Source organism: Scomber scombrus, chromosome 15, assembly GCF_963691925.1.
Source record: "Scomber scombrus chromosome 15, fScoSco1.1, whole genome shotgun sequence".
NCBI lineage: Eukaryota > Metazoa > Chordata > Actinopteri > Scombriformes > Scombridae > Scomber > Scomber scombrus.
The window spans coordinates 27,934,919-27,950,799 of record NC_084984.1 but is presented as its reverse complement, the minus strand read 5'-3'; the positions used below and the strand labels follow the sequence as shown (position 1 = coordinate 27,950,799).

General features: G+C 37.0%; 1 protein-coding gene across 2 annotated transcripts in view; it reads left to right on the top strand.

The window, feature by feature from the left end:
* The window catches only part of LOC133995353 (ras-specific guanine nucleotide-releasing factor RalGPS1-like), a 139,277-nt gene extending 123,788 nt beyond the window's left edge, over positions 1-15,489 (top strand). For both annotated transcript variants that reach the window (XM_062434713.1, XM_062434712.1), the window contains 8 exons: positions 836-987; positions 1,158-1,206; positions 3,787-3,867; positions 6,954-7,059; positions 7,159-7,251; positions 8,455-8,560; positions 8,681-8,772; positions 9,284-15,489. In XM_062434713.1, the coding sequence (XP_062290697.1) occupies positions 836-987; positions 1,158-1,206; positions 3,787-3,867; positions 6,954-7,059; positions 7,159-7,251; positions 8,455-8,560; positions 8,681-8,772; positions 9,284-9,313 (709 nt within the window). In that variant the 3' untranslated portion in view covers positions 9,314-15,489. The remainder of the gene's footprint in view (positions 1-835; positions 988-1,157; positions 1,207-3,786; positions 3,868-6,953; positions 7,060-7,158; positions 7,252-8,454; positions 8,561-8,680; positions 8,773-9,283) is intronic.
* The last annotated feature ends 392 nt before the right edge of the window (positions 15,490-15,881 follow it).

Below are 15,881 nucleotides of genomic sequence, written 5' to 3'. Positions count from 1 at the left end.
GAGGAAAGAAGAAAAAACTAAGTTCTGATACACAAATGTGTTTTCAGTTTTTGGACTTTTTCTCTAATCTTTGATTTTTGCTGAAATATTGGATCATTTGAACATTTATTGAAATGAAACCATGTGAGAAGTTTAGAGGGAAAAAGCTGTTAACAACTCATAGACATCTGAAATGTGAGCCGACTACACACTGCTAAAAGACAAAAAGGTTGGAAGCCACTGGTTTCATCTTTAACAATGAGTTGTATTTTAAAAGCTTGTTATATTATCCATTGTGTCAAATCTGCATCTGAAAAGTAACTAAAGCTGTCAAATAAATGTAGTGGAGTAGAAAGTACAATATTTCCCTCTGAGATGTAGAAAGTAGCATCACATGGAAATACTACAGTAAAGTAGAAGTACCTCAAAACTGTACTTCAGTACAATACTTGAGTAAATGTACTTAGTTAATTTCACCCAGTGAAAGTGACTACTACACTGGACTACACTGTAGCAGTGAACAGTGCTTGAGTAAAATCTAAAGTTTATTGCTCCATATTCAACATGTCAGTATACATGTTGAATACAGTCAGTATTTTATTGCTGTAGACTAGCATAAGTTCAGTTTATGCAGCTAATAGCTACAGAACAGGTTGTTGACCTGTCCAACAAATATGAAGCTAATGACACATCAGTAGAGAACAATTCTCAGAGTCTGAAGCTCCATGACTGAAAAATTATAAACAGAGCCTTAATGAAAATGTATCATGATTGTAAAATGCATTGTAACATCTTTAAAACTATCATGTATATAGAGTATTTAGCTTGTTGTATAATGGTTCCTCTCTGTCCACAGTATGATGTGTCAGTATGGTATGTCAGAGAGCAGGAGCGCCACGTTCCCCATAGAGAAAGCACGACATCTGCTGGATGACAGCTTCTTAGAGTCACAGAGTCCAGTCAGAAATGATCCACACAGTACGTCAGTGTCCAATGGCCTGTCATTAGGTATGTATGCACTGTACGATACAGGTGTTTATCTCTGTAGGAGTGTAATATTCAGACATTCTATCCATGTCAAATACAGTTAAACTGCTGATATGTGCAAATGTTTCACTAGTTTTTCTTCAAAATGTGAGAGCAGAGAATGAATAACAGGTTTGTTGTTGTTTTAACAGGCAGCAGTGAGAGCTCGTTTGGGGAGGAGCTGTCACCTGTAATGGAGAGGTGAGAGCCAATCATAACATATAATCTAAGCATGTGTTCTGTAAAGTTTTCAGTTACTTTGAAACAACAAATAAAATGTACATACATGATTGGATTTATAATATTATCATCACATTCCATGAAAAGACCCAAACCAACAATGCGTTAGTCTGTCTCTCAATATATTCTGACTTCCACACATTGATTCCTACTAAAGATCAAAGGTCAATCTTTAAAAACAGCTCACAAATATACTGTGTTGGTCATTTTTTAAAACCAGTTCAGTAACTTCCTAAAAACAGCTGGTCACTTTAGTTTTTAATAAACATCATTTAAACAGGAGGATATAAACAGGAGGATATAAACAGGAGGATATAAACAGGAGGATATAAACAGGAGGATATAAACAGGAGGATATAGTTTGTTGCATTTGTTGGGGAATTTTTTGGGAGCACTTTATTTTACAGGTCCCTTAATTTTATAATGATTTCTTGGAAATATTCATAGTAATTTGCAGGTATTTAATGGTGTTTTTTGTTTGTTTTAGTTTTAGTTTTTTTGTTTTTTTGGGTTGTTTTTTACATAACAAAGTTATGCTGGAGTTAAATAGCATAGAAACGCAATTCACAACAATGAGAAAGAAAGGGAAAAAAAACTAACTAAACTAAATAAAACATTTAGATTTAGTCCATTGGATATAGTAGTTAAGTAGATTAATAATTTAATAAACAAATACTTTTAGGTTTAGTGTTACATTTTTTGGTTATTTTATGAAGATGGTTACTGCAAATGATAATAAAAAAAATCAATAAAGAATCATTATATTTGGGTTGATGTGTAATTTTTAATTTGCAAAAAATCTTAAAACTTATGACAGACAAAAGTGTGTTCACTGTGTAGTTTAATATCATATTATACAATATATAATATACAATATAAGGGTTTTTTTTTTCAATCATTTCCTTAAAGAGGCTGTTGTGACACAGCAGTGTCATTTCGGATTATACAGGAAATGTGCTCATTATTATTATTATTATTATTTTTAAGACACAGAAATCTAATATGCTAATATGCAGTTTGACACATAAATCTACACATTTAAACCTTTCCCACTAGGGCTGCCCAATTTGGTGAAAAAGTCATGTTGCAATAATTGTGGAAAATATTGCGATTGTGAAATAATAAACTAAATGGTATCATGAGTGTATTAACATTACTGAAGATTTTGAGAATCTATCTTACCAATAGCAAGGTGAAGTTTATGTCCATTGATTAAGCTCCGCTGCTTTCACAGTGTTAATGCAGATATCTGTTGTAATAACGACCTGACGCTCCTCACACATGCAGCCAATGCCTCTTACAAGCCAACGGCTATGTTGTCCCCAGTGTGATCCTCAGGTCCAGATCATTGTCTTTGCTAACTGAGTTCAGGGGCATCATGTGTTTTACTACGTTATGGAGTCAGTTTGTGTTTTGTTTTGTTTACAGGCTGGTCCTAAGTTATCTCTTTATTAGTTAGAGGTTTCACTACGATGCATTCATATTTGACTTTGTGCTGTTTAAGCTGCTGATATAAATGTGTTGTGTTGCCGCATGGCGTAGAGACTTTCATTTAAGATGCTCAGGTCACGTTTTTTTTCCATCAGTTTAGCGTTGGCTGCTCGTTAGCATCCATTAGCACTTGGTCTGTAGTGTGAAGTATCTCCACTCGTGGTGCGTAGAGGACCAAACGTTTTCATGTGCACATTTAAATTAAATGAAGTTTAAAAGTCTCCTTTGTGATTATATAATAGTACAGGCTGACATCGCGATTGCGATTAGATTAATAGTGCAGCACTTCCCACCAAGCCAACTTGACTCCCCCCCCCCCTCTATTAAATGTCCTACAAATTAACCATTAAATACCTGCAAAGTACTCACATTTCTGGAAAACTAGTGTACAATTCAAGGCCTTGTAAAATAAAGCATTACCACTTCTATCCACTAGCAGCAGGATGGTGTGTGTGTGTGTGTGTGTGTGTGTGTGTGTGTGTGTGTGTGTGTGTGTGTGTGTGTGTGTGTGTGTGTGTGTGTGTGTGCGTGTGCGTGTGCGCTCGCTCTAAGTGTGACTCATTGATGTGTTTTTGACAACAATGGAGCTCAATAACTGAGGAATAAGATATATCAGGCTTTGATACACACATAATACTTGTTAGCAGATCAGTTCATTGTTGGTTTGGATCTGTTTATGAACTTTATTGAAATGAAGAACACAGTACATCTGCAGCTTTCTACTTAAAGCTTTATTTCTATATGTGTTTGAACTGTACTGCTGTGTCACTAGTTTGTATCTGTGCTCTGCAGCATATCCATTACGCATATGATATCAGTGTATTTGAATGGTGCTAACATCCTAACATCAAGTTAATCATACTGTATATCTATGTTCGTCCCTGCAAGAAAAGATCTGTTATTTCTATGAGTTTGTGCAGATGGTCTCAGAGTGAGGTTTATATATCACATTATATCTCAGTAAATGGTTTGAGGTACACTGAACACTTCTAAGCTAACCAAAAGGCCAGCGAGCCCCTCAGACTGACTCTGACAATGTGTGACAAACAGGGGCCGCATGTACGCAACACTGGGCCCCAACTGGAGGGTCCCACTTCGCAACTCCCCCCGGAGCCGCAGCTATGTTTACAGGTACAGTGAAGTGAGAGAGCAAGCGGTTAACATCACTTTAAGAATTCATTCACCTGTTTATTAGAGTAAGAATCAGACTTACTGCATGCTGTCAGAGCCCAGTGTCATATTAAGTCAGCTCTCTGTGGGATTTCTATTTCACTCACTTTAAAAGGGTTCACTGGTTGAATGTTATAATATGATCGTATGTATAGTCACTAAAGGGTCCGTTCAAGTTACTGAAAACAGAACACACCGTCAAAAGTTGAGTTCTAATAAAACGGCTGACAGTGTGTTCTGATGATTATCTAAAGTAACCAAGACCTATTTAAAGATATATTGCTGTTGATTTTTTAATGTCATTTCTCAATGCCTTTAGCATCACACTTTACATACTTTCAGTTCCACTGTTGGCAGAAATCTCAGAAACCTACAAGTCTGGGTATGGTTTGGGATTTTCAGATACAAGCCAATATGATTCCTGGGTTACAGTACCAAGACAAGACGGGGTTTTCTAGATTTCAGAACTTGTCAGTTTTTGATATTCAGGCCTACAGACACATTGTAGTCGTATCAAAAAAGTATTAAGTTTTAATACTCTAACTCAGAATCAGATTTCTGAAAATCTGGACAAATAAAAATGAAACTATCTACATGGTTAGATATATGAATATATCTTTTGTTTATTGCAATTTGGGTGAACTGACCCTTTAATCACGATGACTGTATGATCTGGAATGTTCTCTAAAACAACATACTATGAACTAGTGGACTACTGGACAAGTGTTTGAGTAGCAGGTTAAAAGCATTAAAGGAGCAGTGTTGGGGAATGTTACTTTTAAAAGTAACTAATTACATTACAAAATGACTGCCATTACAAAGTAACTAGTTACATTACAGCATCACCTTCTGAGAAAAGTAACTGCTTAGAGTACTTTAGTGTTACTTTGTGATTGCTCATGTAGTTTTAGTCCAGACCTCCTTTAAATAGAATGACTGTACCATCATCACACAGCCAAGTCTGGATCATCATCTGTAAATCTTTACACTAATAGCAGGAATGACACACACAATGTCCCATTTACAGCTCTTTATTGGACTAAAGTGGCTTCTCAAACATATGTTATAAAACTACATTTATGCATTTCAAATCACATACCTGAATACAGATTATAAACACATACAGGCTTTTTAAACACATCCCTGAATCTGAAGGCTGATCATTTGTGCAGCATTGTGCTCTTAATGTGAGGATGGTTTGTGATAGCATCAATATGGTCATTTAGCTTTAGCCAATGGCAGCACTTATAAAGGTCAACAGAGCTCAGGGTCAATCTGAACTATAGATGCAACACAGTTTCACACATCATATCACACACATCATCACAGATCCCTCACCATGAGAAACACACACACACACATGCACAATAAGGCAAGATTCTTGAAGGCTCCAAGATTAGTAAAATCATGTATCCATAAAGGTGGTGAACTCACTGACAACAGGTGACTTTTGTCAGATTAGATCATGTCTTTCCTTCACTGCTACAGTCAGTGTTGTGCTTTGTTTGTCTTGTGTCTGTCTTATTAATGTAACTGTAAGAAAAGCTAACTTAGTCGTGTCAGTGTTGGTAACTTGCATGCTGTTTCTATAAGAAGATTCACCACCATTGCCATACACTATAATGTATACATTCCACGTCAGTCATATTGTATAAGAAACTTTATTGTCATTGTACAAGAAGTACAACGAAATCTACTGTGCTGTGCCTGATTATATAAGAAAATAAAAAAGACACAAACGCACACACGTACTCAATCATCCCAAATCAATCCACATATAAACACATGTAACCCTTACAAACTGTTCAGGGTCAAATTTGACCCATTTTTTTATTTTAAGAGTTGTAAAAACACCCTTTACACATTTCTTATAGCTGGACGTTTCTTAATGTGAACCACAGTATATAAACATGGAAATAAAATGCATCATTTTTAAAAACTTTTGTGCAGGCTGATACACAGGTTTACATATGCAAATGCAAAAAAATTTAAAAAAAATAAAAATTAAAAAAAAGAACACCATTCAAACATGTTTTATTAATCTTATTCTAAAAAAAATTATCCTGGACCATAAAATAGTGATTTGTGAATGTCTGTCTAAGAATTAATCAAACATTTATCAATGATCAGTTGGTGTAGAGACTAATTATGAGTCAGAATATGAACAGTATGTAAGGGTTAAAGGCAGTATATAGATATCCTAACAGCAGTAACAGAGAGTTCTACACATGGAGCCACACCAACACATGTTGTGACTGCATTGAATTCTAGTCTATTGAGGCTACACTCTCTGGAGTGTACACAGCTTCCATAGTTTCATTTACATATTTTCCTGAGTCTGTTGTCAGAAAGTGGTGGAAAGGTGAAATTTGATCACAGCTCATAAACCAGCAGTTATTACTGAGCTGTTAGGCGTGTATAAAACCATTATTTTACACCCACACTGTCTGACAGAATGAACAAAAACACAACTATGTCATTAAAATGAGTGATTACAGAGAAAGTGATGTATGTACAGCAGCAAAGCCTCTGTTACCATTTAAATGAGCTGCAAAAAAACGTAGGAAAAACAAAAACAACTCCAAGCTGCTGATGAACAAATGATAATGAAACATTTTTTCAGTGTACACTGAACTGATACTGAGCAAGAGTGAAGTGGAAAGCTGTGTTCAGTGTTAGTCTCTCTGCTCAATAGATTTTCATTCATATTTTTCACAAAGCAAATACATTTAGACTCAAATAAAACTCAATAATAGCTGCACAGAGCACCATGTCATTTGTTTGGCTTGTTAGTCATGGGGAAAAAAGAAAAAAATATCCACCACATAGAAACACACTGTTTGCTTTGCCATTACAGTGATTACTTTTTCATAGCATTAATAAGCATATAATGTATTTTCCCTGTAAGAAAACAGACAGGCACTTAATAGAACCTCATCAGACTCATATTGTTTCAAACTGAACTGCACACACTGAACAGAAAACAGTTCCAGTTGTTAATAATGTTTTATGATTCCATCCTTTCTCATATTTCCCAACATCCTTAGCTCCTCTGCTGCCAATTCCTGCTATGGATGCAGTGAGACCAGCAGTGTGACCATTGAGGGACCCCTCCGTAGGAAAACACAGATGAAGGAGGGACGGAAGCCCAAGGTAAAGTACATTTTACTGTTTGAGCTCAGATATGTTTCGCCATGTCAGCACACTGAAAAGTCATTATGTTCTAGTGAATGAGATCTGTTTTATTTGCAGCTGTCATCATGGACCAGATTTTGGATCACTCTGTCTGGATCAACGCTGACATTCTATGGAGCGAAAGCACTGAGGGCCTCTGAGAGGAAACATGTAAGTTTGCTGATTTAACCCTTACATTCTGTTTATATTCTGACTCATAATTGGTCTCTACACCAATTCCCCCCCCCCCCCCCCCCCCCCATCAGTCATTAATAAATGTTTGTTTAATCCTTAATGAAGCTGTAAGAGAGCAGACAGTGTATTTTATTCATAATCACTATATTATGATCCAGTATAACATTTTATAGAATAAGAAGAATACAACATGTTTAAATGGTGATTTTTTTTTTTTTTAATAAACACAGGTCAAATGTGTACATCTGTATATACAAAAATGTGTATCAGCTGCACACACATTTTAAGAAATGATGCATTTTCTTTATATTTCTGTATATTCTTAGTCACATTAGGAAAAGTCCAGCTAATGAAAATGTTTATGAGTTGTCTGTACAGCTCTTAAACCTGAACAGTATGTAACGGTTAAGAACATGAGGCTAACGTGGTGTTCAGTATTGACAACTCCGGCTAAATAAACAAACCATGCAGGTTTGTTTTTATGCTCCCACTGGTACCTGAAGCAAGTTGTCCCACCATCCTGTGAGTTTTTACTACAGTGCTGTTGTCGGCTAACAGAAGCAGCACCACGGACAGACCAGCAGTGTGTGTTGAACATTATCAGACTGTGCTTACTCATTCTTTAAGTATATACTGTGTAGTAGTTGTATTTGCTGTTTTTAGTCACAGAGTGAAAGGTTTGTCTTGTTTCATGACTGAAAAGGAAAATATTGATGTGTAACTATAAGAAACTGAAGAAATAACTGATATCTGAAATAGGGGTTTTTCCTAGTAAGATTTCTATTTGTGTACAAATAAAATCAGATGTGAAGGAGTGGTGGCATTTTATGCAATTTAATGCATAAAATGCCACATGATGGGTGTAGAATGAAGTACTCAGTTGGTATCAGTATCACTTTAAGGGTACTTGGATTGGTGCTGGTATCATCATTTCCTTAAATTAAGTTTAGTCGAGTGCGGTTCCTCATGCTGACCAATCCTTGCATTGTCCATGTGAGATCTCTGTAAGCTGCTGCAGTGTAGCTACAGCATTTATACCAGTGGACATACTATCCACAGGGTCCATTTCCATGTTCTCATGCTGTTACCCCCTTAATGCAGAAGTATTCATCTACCTTCAAGTTTTACATCTAATGAAAATCAGGTGTGGATGTGACACAAATCTTGTATTAACCACAGTATAAGTCCAGCCCCTGTAAGAAGGTGTGTGTGACTGGATGGATGGTGGTACTGCCAGACGACCCCGCCAGACCTAACATCTTCCAACTCAATGACCCAGACAAAGGTTAGCTTCACCCTGCTAACAGAACGTGTCAATTTTCCTTTTTGCCTTCATTTAAATTGACTTATTGATACAGAACAAAGACCTGTTTGGTTTTAGCAGCACATTTATGTCACTCCACAGGTAATGTTTACAAGTTCCAGACAGGATCCAGGTTTTCGGCGATCATCTGGCACAAAAACCTGGAAGAGGCTTGTAGGAGCAGTAGACCTCAGGTATGTTTAAGGCAGAGAAGAGCTCTGACAAAACCAATGTACATAGACACAGAGACTAACTGGTGAACATAGCAGTCCTGTCATGATAACTACTTTTGTTGGACGATATATCGTCTCAGAAATAATCGTGATAAACAATATTATTGTGATTTGAAGATCATTTTATACCACTGATATAATGATCATTTAATAACATAATAAAGCAAGGTGGGCAAGGGGTTGGATTGGAGAGTGGACGCTACACGTATCATACGATAAGTCCATATATAGACACGATGTTGATAATTATGTTATTGCACGATATGTCGATTATTATTGTGACAGGCCTAGAACATAGTGGAGCATTTAGCAGCTCAAGAGCTGGTGGAGACCAAACCAGAGCTAAAAGGAGAGTGAATCTTGGACTTTATCTTTAGACCACATTTTGTTGCCCCCCAGTTGACCAAGAATATGGTTTGGTTTTCCTCATCTCTAATATTTGTGCTAAATATGTCTTCTATTCTCTTAACAGATACCAGCAAACCTCATGTCATTTGAATGAGAGCAGACCTTACCCAGCAGGACATTACTGTGCCAAACCCATTAATGTGGGAAGTATTGACTTAAATGATGGAACACGTTGGAATTTGATGGCATCTATCGAGATGGCAGAGTGACGAAGCATCTGAAACTGTAGACGAAGCACTTTGATACTGGATGTGTGACTGCAAATGTCATCCCCCACCTGCTATCTTCTTCACAAGTACTAAGTGTAATGTAAAGGCTGGAACAATCCAGGCGGTGGAAGATGGTGAGGCTGTCCCCGTGTTTCTTTCTCTAAGCTTCTTCATTCACCGTCATCGCTGCTATAAAACATGTGAGCAAGCACATAGTATTTTTGTTGGCCCATGTTGGGTTTCTGCTTGGGTGAAAAGATGCATCGGTGCACAACTGTGGAACGACGTTGATCTCCAGTGTTATACGGCCTTCGAATGAAGTTTGAGTTTTGGCAACTTGGAGAAGAAAAAAAAACGCCCGTGTTGTTCAATTTGTGAAACTGCTTTTGTGAGGCGGCTAAGAAGAAATGGATGCCTACATGTTCTGTTGAGTAAAAGATTTGGACTTTTTTTTTCTGCATTTCAACTTGGATCTATCCACATGAAGGACCCCTGTTTGAAGGTGTCATTTTACCACAAAAGTAACTCAGCACTGCAGCAGAAAGGACAGACAATGAGTCTTCATCACCTTCAGCCCTGTGGCACACAGCTGGACTGAGTTAGTTCTAAAATGTGAGAATGCGTAGTTGTACAAAAACAGCGAGGAAATATGAAGTTGGCTTTAATAGTCTGTGTTGAATTGTTGTTCAAATGAAGGAGCCCTGGATCAGTTCACCCACTGCTACCTCAATTGGTAGTCCTCCTGTAAAAATGTGTTTGCTGATGAATATACCAAGGTTTACAAATAGCAACAATTAATTTTTTCTACAGAATCAGACACCATGGAAACAGTACCGAACAAGGTGATAATTACAATCATTAATGCAGAAAACAGCCAGTTGTTGTCTAAACCAGTATGTTGACGCAGTTGGTCGAATTCATCTGAAGCAATTCCCAATGAAGTACCTAGCTTTCAACAATCCTGTGTATATTGTATTTATTTGTAAAAGAGTTTATTTTTTTGACTATTGGCCATCAAAGGGAAATAGGTACGATGGATTATCTTTGACTCACCACCATCTGCAGGAAGCTGCTCCTCTGATAGACTGCTGGTGGGAAGCCACCCTAAAACTGAAGGACACTGGGAGAAGGGAAGACTCCATCAGCATTGGTACTACTAAAATAATCTGCTTCAAAAGCTAAATGTTAAGCTGTGGCCATCATTCCTATTAGTGAGTTCAAACTTGCTGGGGTACATAAGCCAAGAAGACTGATGCTACATTAAACTGTTATGTTGAAGAACATAACAGTCAGTCAGTGTTCCAACCCTCACCTGTAGTCATTGGTTTTTAGTTATGACCAAATGAAAGAGATCAGGGGTCAGGGTTAGGGTGCAGACGGCCTGGTCTCACCCTTACAGATAGAAGGAATGCATCATTATGATGACAGAAGTGCTTTTCGGATAGCTGAACAACATCTGAGACGTTCCCTCACACCATTCTGATGTTGAAATTGGGGGATTGAGTTTTAGCACATTTCTGAAAATGACAGTCTGAGAAGTTAACCCCTGTATGCTCTGGACTGGTCAGCCATGTAGTAGAGGTTACAAAGTAAGCTGGGTAGAAACTTCTCTCTAAAGCTACCTTTTTCCCCCCATTCTTCACACAACTTCTGTCAGTTTGTGTGTGTAACAAATGAGTCTGAACAATCACTCCTCAAATAGTGTCAAAGTCTGCACCACGTGTACAGTTTATCTCACCCTTCTCTACGAACGCTGGCTTTTTACCCCATTAGGAACATCTGTAAACACTTTAGCCTTCACATTCATGTAATTACAGTGCCTCTGTTTTTTTGGCACATCCAACTGAGTGTTCTGCCCAAGGCAGAACACACTGGAGGGATTACACATCCCATCTTTCCCTGATTGCATCGCAATTCCACAGGAAGTAGTTGTGGGACGTGACAAGGTTGAAGGACGAATGGGCTATTGTGTTTTCTCCGGCTGCCAGGGCGACCTGGATGTGGAGAAGCAGCGGAGAAGGGATGGAATGATGGATGGACTGAAATATCATTAAAAAGAATTGTGATGGGTCAAGAAATGTAAGCAGTTAGATGATCAGACAGGTTTGAAATAAACGTTCAGGTTAGCCAAACCTATTTGAAAGAGAAAACAAAGATGAACAACCATCAGAGTCTATTGATCCACCTCCTGCTTCAACTTCAACTACTGTACTTGCTATAGTCTAATAATGGATTATTAGTGACATTTCAGGTGTGCTCACTCAAAGTTTTACCCCCAATTTTAGTTTATGTGATAATCTTTGTTTAAAACCTGTCCAATCATCTGGCTGCTCATGTTTCCCCCACTGTACTTTGTTGTAGAGATGTGACGTTGCCATGTTCCCAGATCACTTTATTGCTTTAGATCCAGATTTATCAGAACCGATGGAAACAATGGCCAAAGCTCTTGAAAGATTCATGTTGTAATAAACCAAATTATCCTTAAAAAGTCAAACTCAGCTAAATGATCAGAACATTTACTAACAGATGTCATATTTGTAATGTTTCCCTGTTGTAAATCATGGTAACTGTCATTTATTATGTCAATTACAAACATATAAATGAACATATTGTAATCACAACTTGTGATCAGGATGTTGACAATTTTCTAAGTTTAATGTTTTTTTGTTTTTTTCTGAAGTCATTCATGTGTTGTCCTTGACTACATTTTTCAGTGGACTAATGATGTCTTCAGATAGTTTTTTGCAGTATTACTGTTGTGTGCAGATGAATACAGTCATGAAGGCTCATACTGGTGATAATGCATGTTTAAGCCCAGTTACTACAAATCACATATTCACTTCAAAGCTAATCACTGTCCTGCTTTGTTCTAGACATTGTAATGTACGCTCTCTACTGTTCCTGGCATTCAACGGTTTCTATTCATTGCTGTGGGGAAGGAAAATCAATTAGCAGACTCTTGAAACTTGCTTGTAATCCATCGCAGTGAATATTAGGCCCCGTATCTTTATCAGTGTATAAATCAATCAATAAGTAACAAGATTGGTATGATCAGTTGAGAAAGGTTTAAAGGTATTTTCGAGATAATTTAGAAACAGTGTCTCCATTGCATAAGTCCAACAGAGCAGTAACAATACATTTTTACACTGTTCAATGTTCTCTCACTACATATGAATGTTAAAAAATAAACTAAAGGGTTAACAAAAAAACTTAATGGCCATTTATCAGCTGTTTTGGGTTTTTTTTTTTTACTTTTATATATCAGTATCAGCCTCAAAATGCAGTGTCAGTCTGGCTCGACATTTAGTCTGCTGTCATTTGTGTCAAAGTTACCTCATTGTTATGAGCTAACGTAGTGTCGACTTTTCAAACCAATTGTTTAAATTATAATTATAATATAAAAAAAAATCATCCTGCAGTAATAATTGAATGTTTACATGAGTGACTGCAGATTTCACGTGTAACATTATTGATTACAAAACCCCAGCAAGTTTCAAGGATCTGCAAACTGATGTTCAAAATCAATGAAACCAAATGACTGCCACTTATAAAAACACAGGTTATGGTCCTTTAATTAACACCAAAGCACATTTCTTCAAACAGTGAAATCAGAGGTGCAGTATGGCTGTAATGTTCCTTCTAACAACCAGAATGAATATCAGGAGTTCCAAACAATGAGCTCTGCTGCCAACCTGTGAATGACTGAGCCTGTGCTTTTGTTTAATATTGTACTATTTTACTGTTGAAGTTCAGCTTAACTAAGTTTTCTGCATTGATTGACACTGCTGAGTCATGTTTTACTGTAATGTCTTTTTTACTGTCGCTGTGCAGTACATCCAACTGTTTTTATTTCACATGTTTGAAGGGTAACACTCCAGTTCAGGAGAATTAAAAACTGTTGAACATGTTCAGGTAATATAAGTCTGACTATGAGGGTGTAAACATCCTCATGTGAACTGTGTTTGATTGTTTGATGAAATTTTTTATACATAATCTCCAAGTTTAATTGACTAAGTAATTGAATTAATTAGTAAGGGGATACCTAACCCTAACCCTGATTTGGACTGTCCTGTAGGTCCAGGATGTGTCTAGCTAGAGCACAGAGTGGAAGCATCTCCCTTTATTATTGACATATAAGCTACAGACTAGTCACCTTTTAGTCCTCGTAGCTAGTTATTTCATTCAAGAGCCATCTGGTTTATGCTCTGTGAGGAGAGCTGGGTATCAAATCACAATTCATTTTGGTTAAAACAGAGTGTTTGTAGCATTTGAAATGGTTAAATACCAAAAGCTGGGATTGATATGTGGTCAGATTCAGAATCTTACTGACTTCTTTAATCAGAAACTTTCTGAATTAAATCAGTTTGTTTTTTTTAAGTTTTCAGAGTTCTTTATCCAGACAGAGTTCGTGCAGCTTTTTCATATAGATTTAGATACTTAGAAGTGTTAAAGGATTATTCATGAAGTCAGCAATCAGACAAAGCATCATTTTAAATATCTGTACTGAAACTCATAGACCTAGTATTGAAAAAAATGGTAGCTTGTTTCTACATTTCTATTTCTGCACCAGATGAATAAACAAGATATGACCCAATGTGTTTTATTCACTTTCCATGTAGCTAAACTGAAACCCCCCCCCCCCCGTTTCCAGTGTGTTTGCTCTAGCTGGGCTAAAAACAGCCAAACTGTGTGACCTGGACCAATAATGTGTGTACAGGACATACAAAGATAACAGTGATGTTGATTTTCTCTGAGGAAGATCCCAAAAGATGTACTTTCTTTTTTTACCAACTTCATCTATGTATAATTTCATACTGCAAAATCAAATGATATGTGGAATCATGTACATGTTATGTTTTGATATAGTACGTTAGTGGAATATGGATTTTTAATGGATACAATAAGCAGACAGGAATTGCTGGTTTTGACTAATGTAGCAAATAAAAGTGTTCTTTAAAAAATTATGTAAAAGTCCAATATTGTCCTGCTAACAATGACCAGAGCAACACGATATTGAAAGGGAGAGCTAGTTGTAAATAGTTTGGCAATTTTATGGTTTATATTCAGTAATATGACTCTCCCACATCCCTAACCAGCACCACAGTATCTTCTAACTGTGCACAAGGTAAACATAACTAAACATGGCGACATCCAACACTTACATAAGCTGTTGTAGTTTGTCTATTTTACACAGTATCTGACATACTGCCTCCAGTGTTCATGTGCTGAACTGCATCTTGCGGGCATGTAGCATCAATTTCTAATAACACTGAAGGAATGTTAGATATGTGTGGGCTGCCAAAAGTATATCACAAGCCAAAAAAAGTCATTCTCCAAAATGTTGTCTGTTCTTTTAAAGAACGCCAACATTTTGTCAGGATTTAGCTCGGGATTGTTAGAAACTGGGCTTGTCTGTTTAATGCCAACTATGTGCCGCCATAGTTTTCATTAACTTATCTCCATACTGTAAATTACAGCTGTTTTTTTATAACAAATGCTGATGGAGCTTTGAGTGAATGAAACAGATTAGTCAAGTGAGTTATAAAATGCCCGGGTTTTTTTCTGTTATTTACGACACAAATAATTACAAACACCCCCACTAACATCTCAGCATGTGCTAGTGAGTTTTACAAAATGCAACTCAATTTAGATGCAGCTTAACCCAACACTTATTTCTCTAATGTTGAACCAAAAAGAGACACATTTACAATAAACCCCCTTATCACTAGCAGTGGGGGGTTTTTTTTATTGAGTATCCAAATATAATATGTTAGCATCAATGTGTACAAGAATACATCATATCACTCTCCAGTTTGTTTTCAACAGTGTTGCTTTACTGCTTTCTTTCTATGCTTTTGATACTTGTTACATTCAGACATGTTTGTGTTTTTATCAGATTCCACTGAGGACAAACTGAGTGTTCTGTGGGGCATTGCATGTATTTATTTGTACAAACTTTATAGTGTTGTAACTGTGAAACAGATAACCACTGGGTTGTGATTATCAGTCTGATTATTTTGCTAAGTTATTTCCTATCATGGCATTGCTATATGTTGCTGTATTTTTCAGCTTCAGCCACTAAATTGGAAATAAAATTTATGTACAGAAAGTTTGTTGACTTTGTGTTATGTTGTTTCTCCTGTGTGCTTGTGTCAGTATGTGGACAGTAAGGGTCACTGTGGAGTTTCTGACCACAAGTAGTGCACATGGGTGACATGACACACACTATTCCACTGATCTACAGGTGGGTGTAATGTGCCAAAAAAAAGGCTGAGAAGGAGGAGGCTACAAGCTAATAAACATGGGCGTAAAAAAGGCTGAATTTAAACTACTTCAAGTATTTATAGAGGAAATGCACTCCACCCTTTTATTAGACCTGGAGGATACACACTGATTTTGTGAGTAACATTCAGTGCCAACATTAGTTCATTTACAGCAGAACTCCACAGGGAT